This window comes from Rasamsonia emersonii (genome assembly GCF_000968595.1).
Source record: "Rasamsonia emersonii CBS 393.64 chromosome Unknown ctg1118621759663, whole genome shotgun sequence".
Lineage (NCBI taxonomy): Eukaryota > Fungi > Ascomycota > Eurotiomycetes > Eurotiales > Trichocomaceae > Rasamsonia > Rasamsonia emersonii.
The window spans coordinates 81,342-98,286 of record NW_013563350.1 but is presented as its reverse complement, the minus strand read 5'-3'; the positions used below and the strand labels follow the sequence as shown (position 1 = coordinate 98,286).

Below are 16,945 nucleotides of genomic sequence, written 5' to 3'. Positions count from 1 at the left end.
TGTAGCCTTCCCTTTATATTGGTGTTCATTATTAGCAATTAATCCCCTCCTTGCTGTTATCTTCTGTCATGTGTGAATGTTGTTGATGGAATATCGTTTATGCAGCCGCTTCCTGAGCCTCTTCCTCGGACCGGCGAAGATGAGCCGGAGCAACCCAGGTGCTGCTCTTCCAGGGCTTGACGTGCTCGACGTACATGGTGTCGACCTCCTCGAGTGTGCGACCCTGAGTCTCGCAGACGAAGAAGTAGACGACCAGCGCAGCCGTAAAAGAGCAGGCCGCAAACACGTAACCGTACTGGAAGTCAATGGCACTGGAGATGAATGGCGTAAAGAAAGAGATGAGGAAGTTCCAGGTCCAGTTAGAAGCAGTGGCGATGCCCATGCAGGTTGCGCGGTATCGGGCCGGGTAGAGCTCTCCAACAATGGCCCAGACGATCGGACCCCAGGTGGTTGCGAATCCAACGATGAAAAAGCAGGTGAAAACGATCAGTGTGGTCCCGGCCTTTGGAGTCTTGGGCGGGTCATTCCGATCCAGTGAGTAGTGACCAACCGTAGCAAAGATCATGAAGCAGACGAACATCCACAGGGCACCGGCAATCAGTGACTTCCGGCGGCCATAGTGCTCGACAATGTACAGTCCGATGATGGTCACACCAAAGTTGACACCGCCCAGGATCATCTGGGTCACATAGCTGTTGTCCAGACCAGTCGAGGTGAAGATCGTGTTTCCATAGTAGAAGATGAAGTTCGCGCCAGTCAGCTGCTGCAGAGACTGTAGCACAATGCCCAAGACCGTGCGGTAGAACATGCGCGGACCCGTGAAGATCTCGTACCAGGCTGCCTGACCAGCGGCTCGTTCCTCCTCCAGCTTTTTCTTCATATCCTCCAGCTCCTCAGCCACGAGCCGGTGGTTTTCGGGCACACCATACAGCTTGGTCATAGTCCGGCGAGCCTCGTCAATGCGGCCCAGGCGGTAGGCAAAACGAGGAGATTCAGGCAGGAACATGATACCAATACCTAAGATCAGGGGCCATACAAAACCAATGCCCATCGTGATTCGCCAAGAGGCGGTAGACTGCATCGACTCGGTACCGTAGTTAATGCAGTAGGCAATGAAGATACCGAGAGCGACGAACAACTGGAACGCGCTGCAGACCGCGTATCAGCAAAATGTTCATGGGAAATCATTTTCGATAAAGACTCACCTGACCATGGCACCTCTAACGTGCCGAGGAGCAGACTCGGATTGAAACATCGGAACGACGCTTGAGAGGGCGCCGACACCGAGACCGGCAACAAGACGGCCAACGGCGACCTGGTACCATTTGGTATCGGTGGAGATCTGCACAATGATACCGACAATGTGGATGATACACCAGAGTGTGATGGACAATTTACGGCCAAAGCGATCAGCCAACGGAGCAGCTATAAGAGCACCAATCATGGTTCCGATCGAGAGCTAGATTTTACCGATTAGCCTGCAGAACAGAATATTATGACATTAGGGCTACACTCACCAGACCGACGATCAGCCCAGAACGGACGTTACTGAAGTAATACGTGTGCGTGGCCTCGTTATACTGCGCGAACCGCAGCTTGAAATCACCCATTGTTTCGAAACCGGAGATTTGACCTCCATATCAGTCAGAATCAATCGTGTCGTTGCCTGATTCTTGACAGCAAACATACCAGTGGAGTAACCGAAGATAAATCCTCCCATGGAGGCTATAAGACCCAGAATAAACGACCGCCACGTCAGGTAGGCGACAGGACTGTCGTCGTACTGTTCTCCATTCTTCTCCTTGAGGGACGCAGAACCAGACGGGGTGGAGGGAGATGAGTTCTCGGTGTGTTCTGCTTGTCCAGCAGGTTGCTTGAACTTGGATAAAATTTGTGATACTGTCATCTTGCTGATCTTGTCGGTCTGCTATGTTGAGGTAAGGTATTGCTGGGATGAAGGAATAATAGGAACAGAAAGTAGAAATTTCTCCTGGGTCAGGAGCAGCCCAGCAGAATATAAGGTGAAGGGGATTACAGAACCAGGCGCACAGGCTCGCAGGAGATTGGGGTAACTGCTGTGGGCGGAATGGGGGCCCGGATCTCTTGACGCATAGCGGGATTAGCTGCAGGAGGAAATTTTCATGTCATGGGGTTAGAAGATCTTTTCGATCAGTCAGGATCCATTCCCTGGTCAGCAGACTCCAGCCTAGTTGCTGCAGACAGGCTGCTCGCAATGGAGAAGCCCAGTCCAGACGTAATGTCTCGCGTATACTCCGTCGGGAATAGTGGCGTCAGGAACAGTGGAACCACTGTCAGGCATGTGGAGATCCAATCTGTCCGTGAGCATGGAACCGTGTACGGAGTTTGTATGTGTGTATGGTTATCAACGCAGGCTTATTGCCACGAGCGTCGAGAACGGTAGCGAGCTTTGTCTGTGTATCCACAGACCATCTTTCACAACATATATTATATTGTGCTTGTATGAGGGAATGATGATCATGCGATTTAATTATCCTTTATGTTGTGGGTTTCAAAGAATACGGAAAAGGGCGTTGTCCAATTCGGTGTGATCTTATCTCCGGCTTCGAGCTCCTTGCGTTGACTAGAAGCGATATACTCCGTACGGGGATGTTAGAAGAATCTATACTCATTTTGTTGTCGATGCTCGCTTATTTGGCCTTGAAGACCACAAATCCGTATAGGCCACGATTCGTAGCTGCTGGTGATATCGGGACGTGTTAGATGGCATGTACCGAGTCCTGAGTGCTCCGTATAGATGCTCAGACCAGGGCAAGAACTTTTCCAGAATTGTGGCTCGTCAGGTACATTACTGCACACGGGTCTGTGCGAACCAGTCTTCACGACAGCCTCTTGTGTCATTCCTCTCGGCAAGTTGACCATAAGTAGTACGTTGGCAACTTGCGCCACGAAACCAGTGACCGAGATCCGAAAGCATCACGGTACGGGACCCGCTCACGGTGAGGCTTCTGAGAAGGTGCATACGATCCGGACACAAAAAAAACAAAAATCTTTCTTCCCAGTGGCGTTCGGAAATCAAGATTTAACACCGTGGCTGGGCGATGATCATCGACTACGGGTGTGGCAGTCTTGGCTGCAGATCGGCCGAGACCAGTGGCGATAGTATAAATTTTTCTTGGGTGGATCATGCCCCTCAAATCTCAGCCATACCAGTCCAGAGACCTTGATCAAGAGAAAATTGTCTTGCATCAATTTGGAGAAAGAGCTGTGGCCATCATCAGACAAGAATTATATGTACGGAGTACTCCGCAGCAGCTCCTTGATGTTCCATTGTGTTGATCAGTTGTTCATCGGATGTGATAGCCGTGATTAGTAGGTTAGACTGCTTAGTCGATCATCTAACACAAATAGTTGCATTATTTTGCAGGGGCACTGGATTCGAGGGCATGAAAACAGTTAAGACTCGCTCAACTTCCGAGCAGGATGGACGAATCAAATTGGAGACGTCGCGAAAGAGCAGCAGGTGAGGCGTTAGGGCGTGCACAAGTCGGGCAAAGTGGAAACTCGGGCCGGGTTTTCGGCTCACAAAGATTGAATACGCGGTCGGGATCGGGCTCTTCTTCGGTGTGCCGGCTGTCACGGCATCGACTTTTGCCGCCGGCCTAAAGCTGACATCGGGAATGCCGACCATCCACAGCCACATGTCTTTATTCCTCGAAATCTGGTACAGATATGGCTACTAGTATTCTGTTCTCATCCCGCAGAGTTGAGGTTGACAATTCCATACTTACAAGTGAAAACTTCCAGCTGCGCTGCATGCCGAATCCGAGAGTGGCGAGCTCTTCAGCAACCGGCTTCTTGTAGAGTCGTAATAGTTTAAAGCCCGAGTCCTTTAGTCCGTTTGCACGCCCCAATATCTTGGCTTGGTACAGATAGGTATCCGCTAACTGCTATGTAATTGACGAGTGAGCTTGTGTGACTATTGTTCGTTGACGTACTCGGTACACGAGTCCCTCAGCCTTTGTGGGCCAGTTCGGCCCGTCGATCCACCAGGCCCGTTGGCACCTTGAAGGTCGAAGTTTGGAACGCTCTGGGAAATTTTTATCCCTTGCCATATTCAGTTTCGCGGTGAGGTTCCCAGTTCAAACGACGTCGGCAGTTGATCCGATAATAGCCATCAGATCATAGGATCTGCCCTACCAGAGTATCATAGAGGAAAGGACGAGATTAGTGATGGCTTAGTTGTGATGCTAGTGAGTAACGTCACTATTTCGGGGAATAATATTATTAATATTAGGACAGGCGTTTCCATACCGGTTAGATTACTCCGTAGTGGCGGCAGATCTTCGGCCAATTGATCAGAGACACAATTCCAATGACCGAGGTCAATACCGTATATGTTGACAGGTGCAGTACAGTGCAAGTAAAGGTACTCTTCGCCTTCAGTCTAGAAATGCGTTGGGAGTTGTCAGCAATCGTTCAAAGAGGCTTATGGTCAGCTTCTTGCCACAAGATTCTTACCGGCAGATCTTTCTGGCATCTGTATTGGCCGACAACGGTGAATAGCTTCACTGGTTGATCTGCGCGTGCCCATGTCATAGCTGAAATGGACCACCGGTGTCACAGGCTCGCAGCATGATGATTCAACTCAACAGCGTAGCTAAGGTACCGATAGGGTCAATGATTATCATCTCTTCGAGCCAGTCACTGAACAAGTCACGAGTCTCGACTAGCGAGTCGAGGTCAATCTCTGGGGTTCAAACTTGAGACAATAATCAATGATAATTGCAGGTTGTGTTTAGCGGGAGAATGGAAGCAGCAGGAAGCCGCAGCGGCAAGCTCGCGAACACGTGCAACCTACGAAAGAAACCGCGACTGTCCTGTCGGCACCAGAGTATCTGTGTTGCCAGCCTGGCTATCTACCTAGGTATATATATAGCTAGTAATAATGATCAATTGCAGCAGGAATCCCACTCTGACTCCTGCATATGGGGAAATTTCCGGAGATTACCGTCTCCATTACTCTGTACTCTGTAATATGAAGCCCGAAGGGTTCTTCCCGGCCTTTAAATATAACTAATGCAAGCAACATTACTAATGCAGGCAAGGCCTGATCAAAATCCACAGCCCTCATGTCATAGCCTGCGTGGTTAGAAGTGCATAATGCCATCATACAGGACTTGCAAAGAATCTCCGTCCTTTCTACGCAGCCTTCTTTCCCTTTTCCCGCTCCGCCTTGCGGAGAGCCCGCTTACGGATCGACTCGTGCATGCCCTTGTTGATACCCAGCACCGTCTTGCTCATCACTCCCGTGACACAAGTCAAAAACCAGGCCATGAGGCCGTGGCCCCAGTATGGGGTCGAGCTATAGGTGTAGAAGGGAGCCCCTCCATGACGGCCAATCTTGGCCAGGACGGCCTTGACGAAGGTGCGCGGGGTGGGGACGGTAACAGAAGGCTTCCGGATCTTGGACATGGCGGAGGTGATCAGATGGGCCTGGACGAGCTCGACCTGGATGCCATATGGCTCCAACTCCGCACCCAACGCAGTCGACCAGTGCTGCAAGAACGCCTTGCTGCCGGAGTAGGTGGCCAGCAGTGGAGTTGGCACCAGGCCGGCAAACGATCCCATAGTGAGGATCAGCCCACGTTTCCGCTGCATCATACCCGGGGTGACCAGCTGGGTGACGCGCAGCGTGCCCAAGCAGTTGATCGTAATAATATCCGTCATTTCGTCCTCCGGGGTAAGAACGAAGGGCACGGGCATTTCATGGCTCTTGCCCACGTTGTTGATCAGGATAGCAATGTCGTGATCGTCCACGAGCTTCTTGAGTTTCTCGTAGTCGGCATCATCGTTGCGAGCAAAGTCCATGGCCAGTGTCTTGGCCTGAACCGAAGGGTTCTTGGCAGAGATCTCATCAACGAGGGCGGTCAACTTGGATTCGGTGCGAGACACGAGGAGGAGGTTGTAGCCGGCACGGGCGAGCTGAAGGGCAAACTCCTTGCCAATGCCATCGGAAGCACCGGTAATAAGAGCCCAGCTGCCTTTGGGTCCGAAACTGCGCAGCTGGATACGGTGTCAGAAAGAGATGTGATCTTTTTTTTTTATCTTCATCCTTTTCTTCCAATTGAAGAACACGCGTAAAGGTGAAGTTTCACACGCACCGACTTTCCAGGAAGCACAAACAAACTCAGCAGCACACGAACGAACGTCCAGACCCGGGACAGGACGAAGAAACCACCGATCGCACCCAGGCCCAGCACCAACAGACTCTGAGGACCAGAAAGAGCCTCAAGGCTATAGTCGGAGAGGCCCTCGGCGTATTTCGACAGAAACTCCATGGTTGGCGATCACCAATGGAGTGTGTAGTGACAATCAATTGAACACGAAAGAAGGGAGAAAAACAGACTACAAAAAATTATCAATAGAAAAAAGGACTCTCGAAAGAGAATCCAGAGAATTAAAAGACTGTACGGAGAAGTAGAACGAGGATGCCGAGGCTGTGGGCACTATCGATTGACAGGACGCAAGGAGAGGAGCAAAAACACCATCAGCTAGCTGCCTTGAGTTAGGGAAACATTATTAGGGAAGTTTGGTTGGTGCCAAGAACGGAGTTCGGCTTCGACCTCATCCCCGGAAACACTGCGGAGAGCTACAACTCAATGCTCCAGATCAATACAGTCATCAATTGAAGACTAATTGAAGATCAACAACTTTGTTGGAAGCATCAATTAGCTTCCAGAGCCAACAATTGCAGTTGCTTGCCTGCAATCAGACACAAGACAATGGAGTACCTCCCTCCCCACGGGGGCTTACTGCCCAAATGGCTCTTTCTAGTAAGGATATTATTTCAATTGATGGATAATATGGCTTCCACATCTAACTTCTATCTCCCTACCTAGGTCTCCGTCATCTCCGGCATCAACAGCCTCCAATCCTACCGCTCCCTCGACTACGCCCACCAACTGTACGCCGGCTCCGCGGCGACCAACAACCAGTCGCCCGCCAACCCGCTGTCGGCGCGCACCTTCGGCACCTGGACCTTCCTGTCGGCCGTCGTGCGCATGTACGCCGCCTACCATATCACTTCGCCGATCGCGTATGACCTTGCGCTGTGGACGTACGGGATCGCGCTTGGCCATTTTGTCACCGAGTGGCTCGGCTATGGCAGCGCGCAGTTGCGAGGGCGATTCGTGTTCCCGTTGCTGGTTGCGTCTGGGACGATGGCGTGGATGCTCACGCAGCGGGCGGCTTATGTTGTGATTGCTTAAATTGATATTAATGATCTTTGACACGGACGGATTAATGTTAATGCTTTGGATGTGGTGGACAAAAATGGGTTTATTGACTGATACCTCAGGTTCTTCTTGTATGAGCTTGATGAGACCCTGCTCGATCCCTTTTCACTGTCTTTCGAAGATGGAGATACAAGCGTCAACCCAGACTTACGCGTACTGTACATATATCGGTATGATATCATATGCAGAGAACAGAAAATAAACATCTTACATATTATGATACCCGGAGTATTACATGCTCTCTATCATTTCTTGCCATCTACATCTCCCCAAGGCTAACTAACTCTACATAGGTATAATAGGTATCTTCTAAGGTAGAGTATCCCGCCGGAGATAAATTAGTTTTCCAGCTTCTTTCGGTACAATTCTCCGGCGCAATTCCTTAACCTGGCAGTGGCTTGCTCCGGGGTGATGTCGCGTTGAGGCTCGGCCATCATTTCGTACCTGTTGTGGTCGCCCCAGGTTAAAACTGAAGTTGTACAAAAATGAAAGGGGCGAATACTTACCCAACTAAGAACTTCCGTACCGTCGCGCTGCGCAGTAGCGGCGGATAGAAGTGCAGATGCAAATACGACGACTCGATCTCGTCCTCCGTCCCCTCCAGGGGCGCCTGGTGGATACCCATGCTGTACGGGAAATGCGTCTCGAACAGATTGTCGTAGCGTCGCGTGATCTCGGAGATAGCTTCGGCGAGCTGCCCCTTTTCGGTGGCGTTGAGATCGACGAGCGCGCGCTTGTGCGTCTTGCTGATGATCATGGTCTCAAAGGGCCAGGTCGCCCACCACGGACACACCACCAGGAAGGCCTCGTTCTCAAAGACGATGCGCTCGTTTTTCTCCTTTTCCAGCGCCACGTAGTCCGCCAGCATGTGTCTGCCGCCGTGCTCCCGCCGGTATTTCTTCAATTGCTCCAATTCAATGGCTGGTTCTTCAGGAAGATTGCTTGTCGTCCAGATCTGGCCGTGCGGATGTGGATTCGAACAGCCCATGGCGGCGCCCTTGTTTTCAAAGATCTGCATATATCGGTACTGCGTCTTAGGCTTACCCAGGTACGATATCGGTGAGTCAGGTGAGATGTTGGCCGCCGGGGCGACGGCAGCAAGAGGGTTTTGGGGCGACAGGTGCGCCGTGTAGATATCGGTCCAGGCATCGATCACAGGCACGATCTCCGCCGGCGAGAGGTCTGCCAAGGTCAGGTTGTGAGCGGCAGAGAAGGTCAAGACGTAGCATTTTCCGGTGACAGGCTCCGCTCGGAGGAAGAATGACTCGGGACCTGAAAGAATTAACTGAATTGTCAATAACCAGCGCTTTCGGCCTTTGGAATTATTCATGATCGCTCAGGTCAAAAAGCAATCGAAAAAGCAATTGCATCCCACCTGTCTCTTCCGGCTCGTACGGGGCCTGCTCTTCCTTCACCGCGCTGTAGTCATTGACAAACACAAAAGTATTCTGGTATTGCGGATTGACATCTCCCTGCGCGCGCTTATTTCCGGGACACAGATAGCAGGAGGGATCGTAGGTCGGGAGCGTGGTCTTGGAGGGGCTCTCTTGCTGTCCTCTGCATTCGTCCGGTCAGAAAGCTGCCCACTCATTTGGTGTAATATTATGTGCAAGCGAAAGGAGAGATTCAATGCGCTACCAGCCGGATAACAAGAGGAAGGGGGAATCCAGAAGAGAAAGCTTACTGCCATGGGCGCTTGGTCCGGTGAGGAGAGACGAGAATGTAGGAACCGCGGAGGGGGTTGTATCTCCGGTGGGAGATGTCGTCAAGGACTTTCTCCACCATCGCTATGAGCTTGATATATACAACCAGAAAACTCGAGCGAAAGAAGAATGGCTATAAAAATACTTGAAAAGATGAGTTGCGACAGAAGTGAATTGAAAAGCGTGAGTAACAGTCGGCTTGAATTCGGCGAATTTTATTAGTGCGGGGTTATCAAGGCAGTTTCCTTGGATTCCGGGGTTGCAGCGCGAGGGGCAACAGCGGGTCCCTGGCACGGACGCTGTAAGGAATTCTGTATTTGGTTATGTTAACCAAGCCTTGCAGGTTTCGCTTCTCTCTACTGATTTAAATAAAACTACCTGGTCTATGCCAAGGGCTTCTATATATAATCTTTGTCATCTACTTCCCAGGCTGGCTCCCCACCTGTATTTCTCATCATATTGATCAATACTCCGTACTCTCAGTCTGGTCTAAATATCTCGTGAAATTTCATGCCCCAAGATACCTAATTTTTGGTAGTTTCCTGATTAGAGTTGTTATAGATCCTAACCTTTACGTGAATGATGTGCTCATTTTTTAGGTGATGTGCTGGCCAACTCAAATGCAAGCCCTTGGCCAGACAAGTTATATTTGTAATAGATATCACAGATATCATAAGCCTTTTTTTCCCTTTCCTACTTAATAATAAATGCTCAATGTATATAGAATATAATGCTATACCATTAGCCATTGGCATTGATGCTTACGTTGATATGGAGTTATAGATAGTGAGAATAGTATACTCTACGCCAGAAATGGAGCGGAGAGCCCGCAATGGCGGTATAACAAATCATTTGTTCGACGAGAGACCAGTTGCTCTGCAGAGATCTGGGCTTGTTACTGGGCTAAAAGGGATCCTTGATGACAGTCTGGTCGCAATGAAGGAAGGTGAATCTCCAAGCTCTCGATCTGGCTGAGATGGGATACTTCCATAAAGGGAATAGCTCAATCGGTAATCAGTGTATTAATCATATTACCATACCGTACCACATACTGCTTATATCTCAAGGCCTTTTCTTTCTTCTTTTTTTATTTTTGATGGAGGTTATGTGTTATCTAGCACATTATTATTTCATGTCTGCTTATATTTCACTGTTTTCTAAAGAGTGGACGGCGGGATGGGGTAACCATGGATCGTGAGCGTACCGTAATACAATGAGGTCATGCTCCCCGCCGATTAGCCGGCTTATCGCTGCCCAAGCAAGCTTATCGGAGGACCATTCCAGCCATCGCATCCCCATCCATGCGTTCTGGATGATAGGATGAGATCACCAGTCTGAAGCTTCTCTGTCTTCTAATATCTCATGATTTTCGTTTGATGTATCTTTCGTGGCGTCAATCGCCCCGTACAGATAGATGTACTGGACATACATGTACTCACATGCTGCTTTATAGGTCCAGGACATACTGATGCAACAGCATGGTCACGACCCACGGGAACTCATCCCCCCGGTTGCATCTCTATTCTCTACCTAATGAGGTATGTCGATATCTGGCTTGCAGATTCTGCATGATATGAGCAGCCCTGATCGAATCTCCTATCGGCCAGGTTCTCGTGCACATCTTGAAGTCCTTCCCCAGCCGAGCTCTACTCCCGCTCACCCTCGTGTCGCATCGCTTCTACGCTCTCATCCTGCGCATCCTCCACTACCGTCTTCTGGTCGCGGCATCCGTGAAAGAATACAAGTTGATGCTGGAATGCTTCCATCCGAGCTCGAGACTCACCGAACCGCATGTCTTCTGCAGCTATCTCGGGACCGACGGGTTGACCGACAAGCACGAAGGCCACGGCTCCCTGTTCGAGCACTGCACGGAAGCTGAACGTCTTGGAAGACTCACATCACTGTACTCGCGATTTCGTCCAGAGCCCAGCACAGAAGAGGTTTCACCGCAACCGCGAACCAGGCGACCGCCGACCGGTGCTGTCATTGGACCTGACGGCACCCCTGCTGATACAGACGGAGACGTGGCTGAAGAAAGCGCAAACGTGCCTGAAGAAGGCGTCCAGTTTGTCACACGGCCTGTCAGTCTCGACAGGTTTGAAGATTTCTCTCAGCTGTGTGTTGTCGTGAACCTGGTGAAAGTGGTTCCGGGCACCACCCGACTGCTCAGCGCGGTGACTATCGAAGACGGCATCATCCGAATATGGAGAGACTGGCTTAAGGAACAGGCCAAGTCGGGATTCGACGCGGTGGCACAGAGTCAGGCAGCGTTGCAGGAGGGTGATCCGGAAGCCGAACGAGGGACAGCTTCCACGTCCAACGGAGAAGACAAGCGGATCCTCTGGGTAGACGGGAAGAAAAATGTCGGATTAAAGCTTCGCGTCAAGGAAAAGAAATGGAACCGGAATGCACCAGTTCTGGTGCACCGCGACGAAGATCATGCAGTCAGTTACGTGGTGGAAATTGAAGGTAGGTCCTCCTCCCATTCTTGACACTCGAACTGAACCTACCACGCTTTGTAGAGGTGCACATTCGCACTACTCGTCTCTTATTGACGGTCGAGCAATCACTAGAAGAACAGCAATATTACCCCAAGGCTGTGATTTTCGGGGCGTACCGTGGGGCAGCAATGGCAATGGGCTAGGCTCATCTCATTCAATCAATTGCATTAAGTAGCAGATAGGTAATGTGGTTCTGTACGAGGAAATAACTGTATGTATATAGTGTAGATACTGATAATTGAATGATACAGTGCTATTAAAGTGTCAATATTTACATATCTTAAGCCGCATCTAGCAGACCGGTATTACCTTGTTCCTGAGCCAAGTGTCAACACCAATCAGGCCGTAGCGATGGGCCGGAATCAAGTCAACGTCAATAGTCTTCATGGCGTCTAGAACCTCTGCTCTTCAGAGTCTCAGGAGCTCTGGAAAGATGCATCGGTCTTCATCCGACACTTCCACTACGCTACATACTTGCCCACTTTTTGCCATCACGAACGAGGTGAAGGGGATGGAAAAGAGATCTGGGGAATCTACAGATCTTTGCCAGACGAATGGCGGCAGTTGATGGACCTGACGGGTAATGGATTGCCTTTATATGAAAGTGGTGGTTTGTGTATAAATTATAAAACATATTAGTATGTACATTAATAGCAAGAATATAACGTTCTACTGACGTACAGTTCATCAAAATTCCATCAGCAAGGTCATGCCCCTTGCTGTCCAATATCCCTGCATGAGACTCCCTTCAGGGCAAGGTACTATGTCATGTCACATCACAACATATCCTGGCATGATGGATAATATTTGAAGATCAACCAGTTCCTCTATTTGACAGCAGGCAGATGCTGTGTAACCCCGGAAGACATGGAAGGTGCAACGTGGCCCAAGCCAGCTTGCATATTGCAATGTCGTTGATTGGGCGTGGCATGCAGGATTGTCTTTGACATCAGAGATTTGTCTTGATGCAGGTATCCGTCGGACTGGATGGTCAGTGTTGGAGGAGCTATTCCACGATGGACATGCAGAGACCACAGTCTCCACGATGCTCTCGGCGATGAGCAGCTTGTTTACAGTTGCACGTCAGGACTCTCCCTGGCCTGATGTTGACGTTCCTCTGCCATCCTAGGACAAGGACAGTCACCAACCTGACTTGCTTCACCCTGATTGATCTTTTGACTGTGATAATCAGACTGCTTCAGCACAGCTCTCTTCTCTGATGCATATCTTTGTCAGTGAGTAGAAACAAAGCGATCCGGTCAGTGAAAGCGAGCACACACCCCAAACAATGAAGGGGATGCAATCACGGCGAAACTGGGCTTGCAATAAGGAGTCTACTTTCTGCTGATTCTGATTCCTTCCCGCATTTGTCTGTCGACTTGCTGATCTAGGACTTCTAGAAGTCGATATCGTCTGATTGAAAGTCTTGCGTTGACATTGTCTAAGCAAGAAGCAAACTAAGATGTCTCTAGGCCCTTATCTCAGTTTCGACGGTCAAGTATTCGCGTGTGATCTCTGTGACAGAGGCTTCGCGACCAGAAATGCCTTGATTGCGCATTGCAGATACTCGACCCGGCATTCCTGGTGCGAAAGATGCCAGCGGCTGTTTGTTTCCGAAGAATCAAAGGCAGCTCATGTGCGAGATTCCTCAGCCCATAATGTCTGTTTTTCCTGCGGTCACAGACCCGATTTCCAGTCGTACGACGAATTGAGCAGTCACCTGGAGAAAATGCATCACTGGTGTCCGGAGTGCGAATTGTTCTTTCCATCGTCAGGAGATCTGCAAGCGCACGACATCGAATGTCACAATTTGTGCACTCAATGTGGTGATTACTTCAACACCCAGCACGCACTCCAAACGGTTCGTGTCCAAGCCTTTAAAAAAAGAAGGAGAGCAGCTGGCTAACAGGTGTTTATAACAGCACCAGAAAAGTCACAAACCAAGAACTCTGAAATGCGGCGGATGCGAACAGATGTTCAAGTCCTTTTCCGCTATGCTTTTTCATTTAGAGTCTGGGGCCTGCGATTCTGGTACTGATACCGATGTGATCGATGAGTTGGCCTTTGACTATTATCCGCAGAATCTCCAGTACATGACGAATCTGGATGATGACTTCCCATATTTTTGCCCGGGTTGTGAGGCGGAATTTTCAACACTGTCCGGCATGTACCAACATGCCGAGGCGGTTCGATCATGCTCAGGACACACTGTTTGGCCGGGATGCCTCGCAAAATTGCAGCATTTTATCATGAAGAACCTTTAGATGCTTGGGCATCTCGTTCTTGGATGGTAAAAAGGCTCTGCATGGAGTGATCTCAAGGAGATACTACCTCTGTACATAAAGTTAGCAAACAATCAGGCTAGGAGCCTAGGCCTGATAAGGATCTGCAATGACAGAATATGTCGCCGTCTACCTAAAGTAAGCTTATGCGCAGCAGGGAGATTGGGGGCTAGCTCATACAGCGTTCGTTTAATAATTGTTTTTGTTTCGAGGCAAGCTTATCGGCTTATCGGCCTTTGGTCCGGCGGTGAAGGCAGCCAAGCAGCGATGCGTCATACGCGAGTCTAAGGGGGAAAAAAAAGACTCATCTTGTGTGAGCAAATTAACCTCGGGCAACCCCTCATCCTTGCAAGAGCGCCATTTTCTTTTTTTTCTACAGGGGACGGGGGCAGCAGGTCGCAATCAGTGCTGCCTGTCGTTCTTTTCTCTCAGCGATTGACTGACTGCTTTTATTTCAATCGGATCGCTCGTGCCTTCATGCCTCCGTCTCCCAACCGCCGCGTCTCGTGCGAGTGCGACTGCTCCGATGAAACATGAGAGTGAAGACACCAGCGTCCTTGCTGCTGAAAGTATGTCCCGAATTGGACTCTGCCTCGACTCGTGCTGCTTGCTGACGGTTGTCCGCTCCCCGCAGAAGCATGAATCGTTCGCATGTCTCCCCCGTGGCCCGACTTGCAATGCGCGCCGTTTTTCGAGTTCCGATATCGCCCGGTCAGTAAATAATGACTCTCCAGTCCAGCCAGACTGGACAGGCTCGTTTCTGGCCAGGGATTATCACCAATTGAATCGCCAGCGGGCCCAAGAGAAATTGGCAGATAGAGTAAGCGAGCGCTGCAAATTAGATGGTGTTGTGGTACACTTTGTGGCTAACATGGTTTCGTCCAGGAATTCTTCCTCAGTCTACTGAGTTCGGCGTCTACAAAACGCGATGCCAAATCTTATCTCTCCAGATTTCCATCCGCTCCCAACAAACTCCGGCCGCGCACAATTCGAGACAAGAAGAATGAGGTGGACTTGACAAAGGAGACCGTCAAGCCCGGAGTCAATCTGGGCTCGCTGTACGGGGCTACGAGGTCGGTGTTGAACAGTCCTGTGTTCCGCCAGGATGCGACTGCAGAGCCGAACGAAGGGCTGGACGAGAGGCTCCATGTCGCTTTGGTGAAAGTGACTACGCCGCAGCTGCTGGACGACGAGACGGTTCGAGGAGTTGCGCTGACGCTGTCCCAACTCATGCGGCTGGGAATGGCCTCCTGCGTGGTGGTCGATCCAGGGCCAATTGAGGATGTAGCCGCGTGGCGGAAGGTTGCGGAGGAACAAGCAAGTCGACTATCGGCAGCCATAGATGCATGTCATGGACCCTCGGCGCGTCGTCTCGATTCAGCACTCGTTGTCCAAGACTCGACCTGCCTCTTCCCGAAGCCGCTTTCTCGACAAATCCTCCTGAACCCGCTGCACCAGAACCACACGGTGGTGATCGTTCCAGTGGCGTACACCGAGGACACGTCAAAGGCACTCCCGGTGCCTGCGAACGATGTCATCCTTGCCCTCACCAGGGAATTAGCAGGGCTGGGAACGACGCCCGATCCCGAGGAGGATCCTGCAGTTACTGCGGAGAGGATCAGCCGGCTGCAGAAGGAAGTGTCTCTTGATCGGTTGATTTTGCTAGATCCCTTGGGCGGAATCCCCGCCTTCAGTGGCCCTCAGCAGTCCCACGTCTTCATCAACATGGAGCAGGAATACGAGGATATTGAGGAGGAGCTGCTGCAGAGGATTTCGTCGCAGCAAGTGGTGACGACGAGCGATGGCGCCTCTGCAGAAGGCAACGGCATGTCTTCGATAGTCAACAGTAACCCGTTTTCACGCTTTGTGAGCTCCGAGTTGGTCTCGTTACCGTCGCAGCGCCAGGGCCAAGAACGACATCAATGGCACAGCCAAGGAGTGCACACTCCGCTAGAGGGCCATCTGGACAATCTCCGACTGTTGCGCCAAGCGCTGGCGATCCTGCCGCCGTCGTCGTCGGGCATCATCATTACGCCGACGGATGTCGCGAATTCCGCTCGACCTCCTAAGGAGTCCTTGCAGGTCTCCGCTGTCGGGACGCGACGGCAGAAGAATCCCCTGATACACAACCTGCTCACGGACAAGCCGTCGCATTCGCCGTCTCTGCCTCTGAGTCGACTGAGTGCGAATCGGGATTCCACGGGACAGGTGACACGGCCGATTGTGCACTCGACGTTTGTCAAACGGGGGATGCCTCTGACGATTTTGCCGAATCCCCGGGTGACGCCTTGGACGCCGGACAACCGCGGAGAGCCGCGACTGACGCTGGACGATCCGCGCATCGACCTGCCGCGGCTGGTGCATCTGATCGAGGACTCGTTCAACCGAAAGCTGGACGTGCAGCACTACCTGAACCGGATCAACGACCGGATCGCGGGGCTGATCATCGCCGGGGAATACGAGGGCGGAGCGATCCTGACGTGGGAGACACCGCCGGGGGTGGAAGACGACGGCAGTCCAGCCAGCCTGGCGCGGATGGTGCCGTACCTGGACAAATTCGCCGTTCTGAAGCGCAGCCAGGGGGCCGGCGGAGTGGCGGACATCGTGTTCAACGCGATGGTGCGGTCCTGCCTGCCGCAGGGCGTGTGCTGGCGCAGCCGGATGGACAACCCGGTCAACAAGTGGTATTTCGAGCGGGCGCGCGGCAGCTGGAAGCTGTCCGGGTCGAACTGGGCCATGTTCTGGACGACGCCGGGGGTGCCGGAGGATGCACAGCGGTTCCGGGATTACGAGGCGGTTTGTCGCAGTATCCAGCCTAGCTGGGCGGATAAGAAGACGGTAGTTGATTAAGTTGATATAGATGTATATAGATTGTCGTATATATACTGGCGACATTATCTTGGATAAAGGTTCTTTTCTTGAACCTATAAGAATATTCTTCACCAGCTCTCTCTCTAGATTCAAAGATAGTAATAATATTTCCTTTTTTTTTTAAAAAAAAAAGGTAGCATCCATCAAACAATCACTTGTATTATATATTTATTTATAGGAATAAGAAGAGATTCGAAGTAGATTAGATAGCAAGCAATGGAAAAGTAAGCAAGCAGCAGTGGACAGGACACTGCGGAATGCATCTGGCAGGAACTAAATTGCCCGTTCAATCAACGGTAATTAATAATAAT

General features: G+C 50.9%; 6 protein-coding genes across 6 annotated transcripts; 2 read left to right on the top strand and 4 right to left on the bottom strand.

Moving 5' to 3' along the window:
* Nucleotides 1-97: 97 nt before the first annotated feature.
* T310_0078 (MFS monosaccharide transporter) lies at nucleotides 98-1,906 on the bottom strand (the record flags this gene model as incomplete). Its single annotated transcript, XM_013477033.1, has 4 exons — nucleotides 98-1,148; nucleotides 1,206-1,459; nucleotides 1,518-1,633; nucleotides 1,690-1,906. 4 exons carry the CDS (start codon nucleotides 1,904-1,906, stop codon nucleotides 98-100), a joined length of 1,638 nt encoding a protein of 545 aa, XP_013332487.1.
* Nucleotides 1,907-3,373: 1,467 nt separating this feature from the next.
* Nucleotides 3,374-4,578, bottom strand: T310_0077 (uncharacterized protein; the record flags this gene model as incomplete). Its single annotated transcript, XM_013477032.1, has 5 exons — nucleotides 3,374-3,700; nucleotides 3,771-3,896; nucleotides 3,978-4,069; nucleotides 4,294-4,426; nucleotides 4,501-4,578. The coding sequence occupies 5 exons, from the start codon at nucleotides 4,576-4,578 to the stop codon at nucleotides 3,374-3,376; spliced, it is 756 nt and encodes a 251-aa protein (XP_013332486.1).
* Nucleotides 4,579-5,181: 603 nt separating this feature from the next.
* T310_0076 (Ketoreductase) lies at nucleotides 5,182-6,320 on the bottom strand (the record flags this gene model as incomplete). The annotated part of the gene is made up of 2 exons (XM_013477031.1): nucleotides 5,182-6,045; nucleotides 6,144-6,320. The coding sequence occupies 2 exons, from the start codon at nucleotides 6,318-6,320 to the stop codon at nucleotides 5,182-5,184; spliced, it is 1,041 nt and encodes a 346-aa protein (XP_013332485.1).
* A 1,295-nt stretch (nucleotides 6,321-7,615) lies between these two features.
* On the bottom strand, nucleotides 7,616-9,062 carry T310_0075 (UDP-glucose--hexose-1-phosphate uridylyltransferase; the record flags this gene model as incomplete). Its single annotated transcript, XM_013477030.1, has 4 exons — nucleotides 7,616-7,721; nucleotides 7,784-8,591; nucleotides 8,653-8,834; nucleotides 8,962-9,062. 4 exons carry the CDS (start codon nucleotides 9,060-9,062, stop codon nucleotides 7,616-7,618), a joined length of 1,197 nt encoding a protein of 398 aa, XP_013332484.1.
* Nucleotides 9,063-10,167: 1,105 nt separating this feature from the next.
* T310_0074 (uncharacterized protein) lies at nucleotides 10,168-11,624 on the top strand (the record flags this gene model as incomplete). Its single annotated transcript, XM_013477029.1, has 4 exons — nucleotides 10,168-10,174; nucleotides 10,440-10,518; nucleotides 10,620-11,449; nucleotides 11,503-11,624. The coding sequence occupies 4 exons, from the start codon at nucleotides 10,168-10,170 to the stop codon at nucleotides 11,622-11,624; spliced, it is 1,038 nt and encodes a 345-aa protein (XP_013332483.1).
* A 2,710-nt stretch (nucleotides 11,625-14,334) lies between these two features.
* On the top strand, nucleotides 14,335-16,613 carry T310_0073 (Amino-acid N-acetyltransferase; the record flags this gene model as incomplete). Its single annotated transcript, XM_013477028.1, has 2 exons — nucleotides 14,335-14,583; nucleotides 14,649-16,613. The coding sequence occupies 2 exons, from the start codon at nucleotides 14,335-14,337 to the stop codon at nucleotides 16,611-16,613; spliced, it is 2,214 nt and encodes a 737-aa protein (XP_013332482.1).
* Between the last annotated feature and the right edge of the window lie 332 nt (nucleotides 16,614-16,945).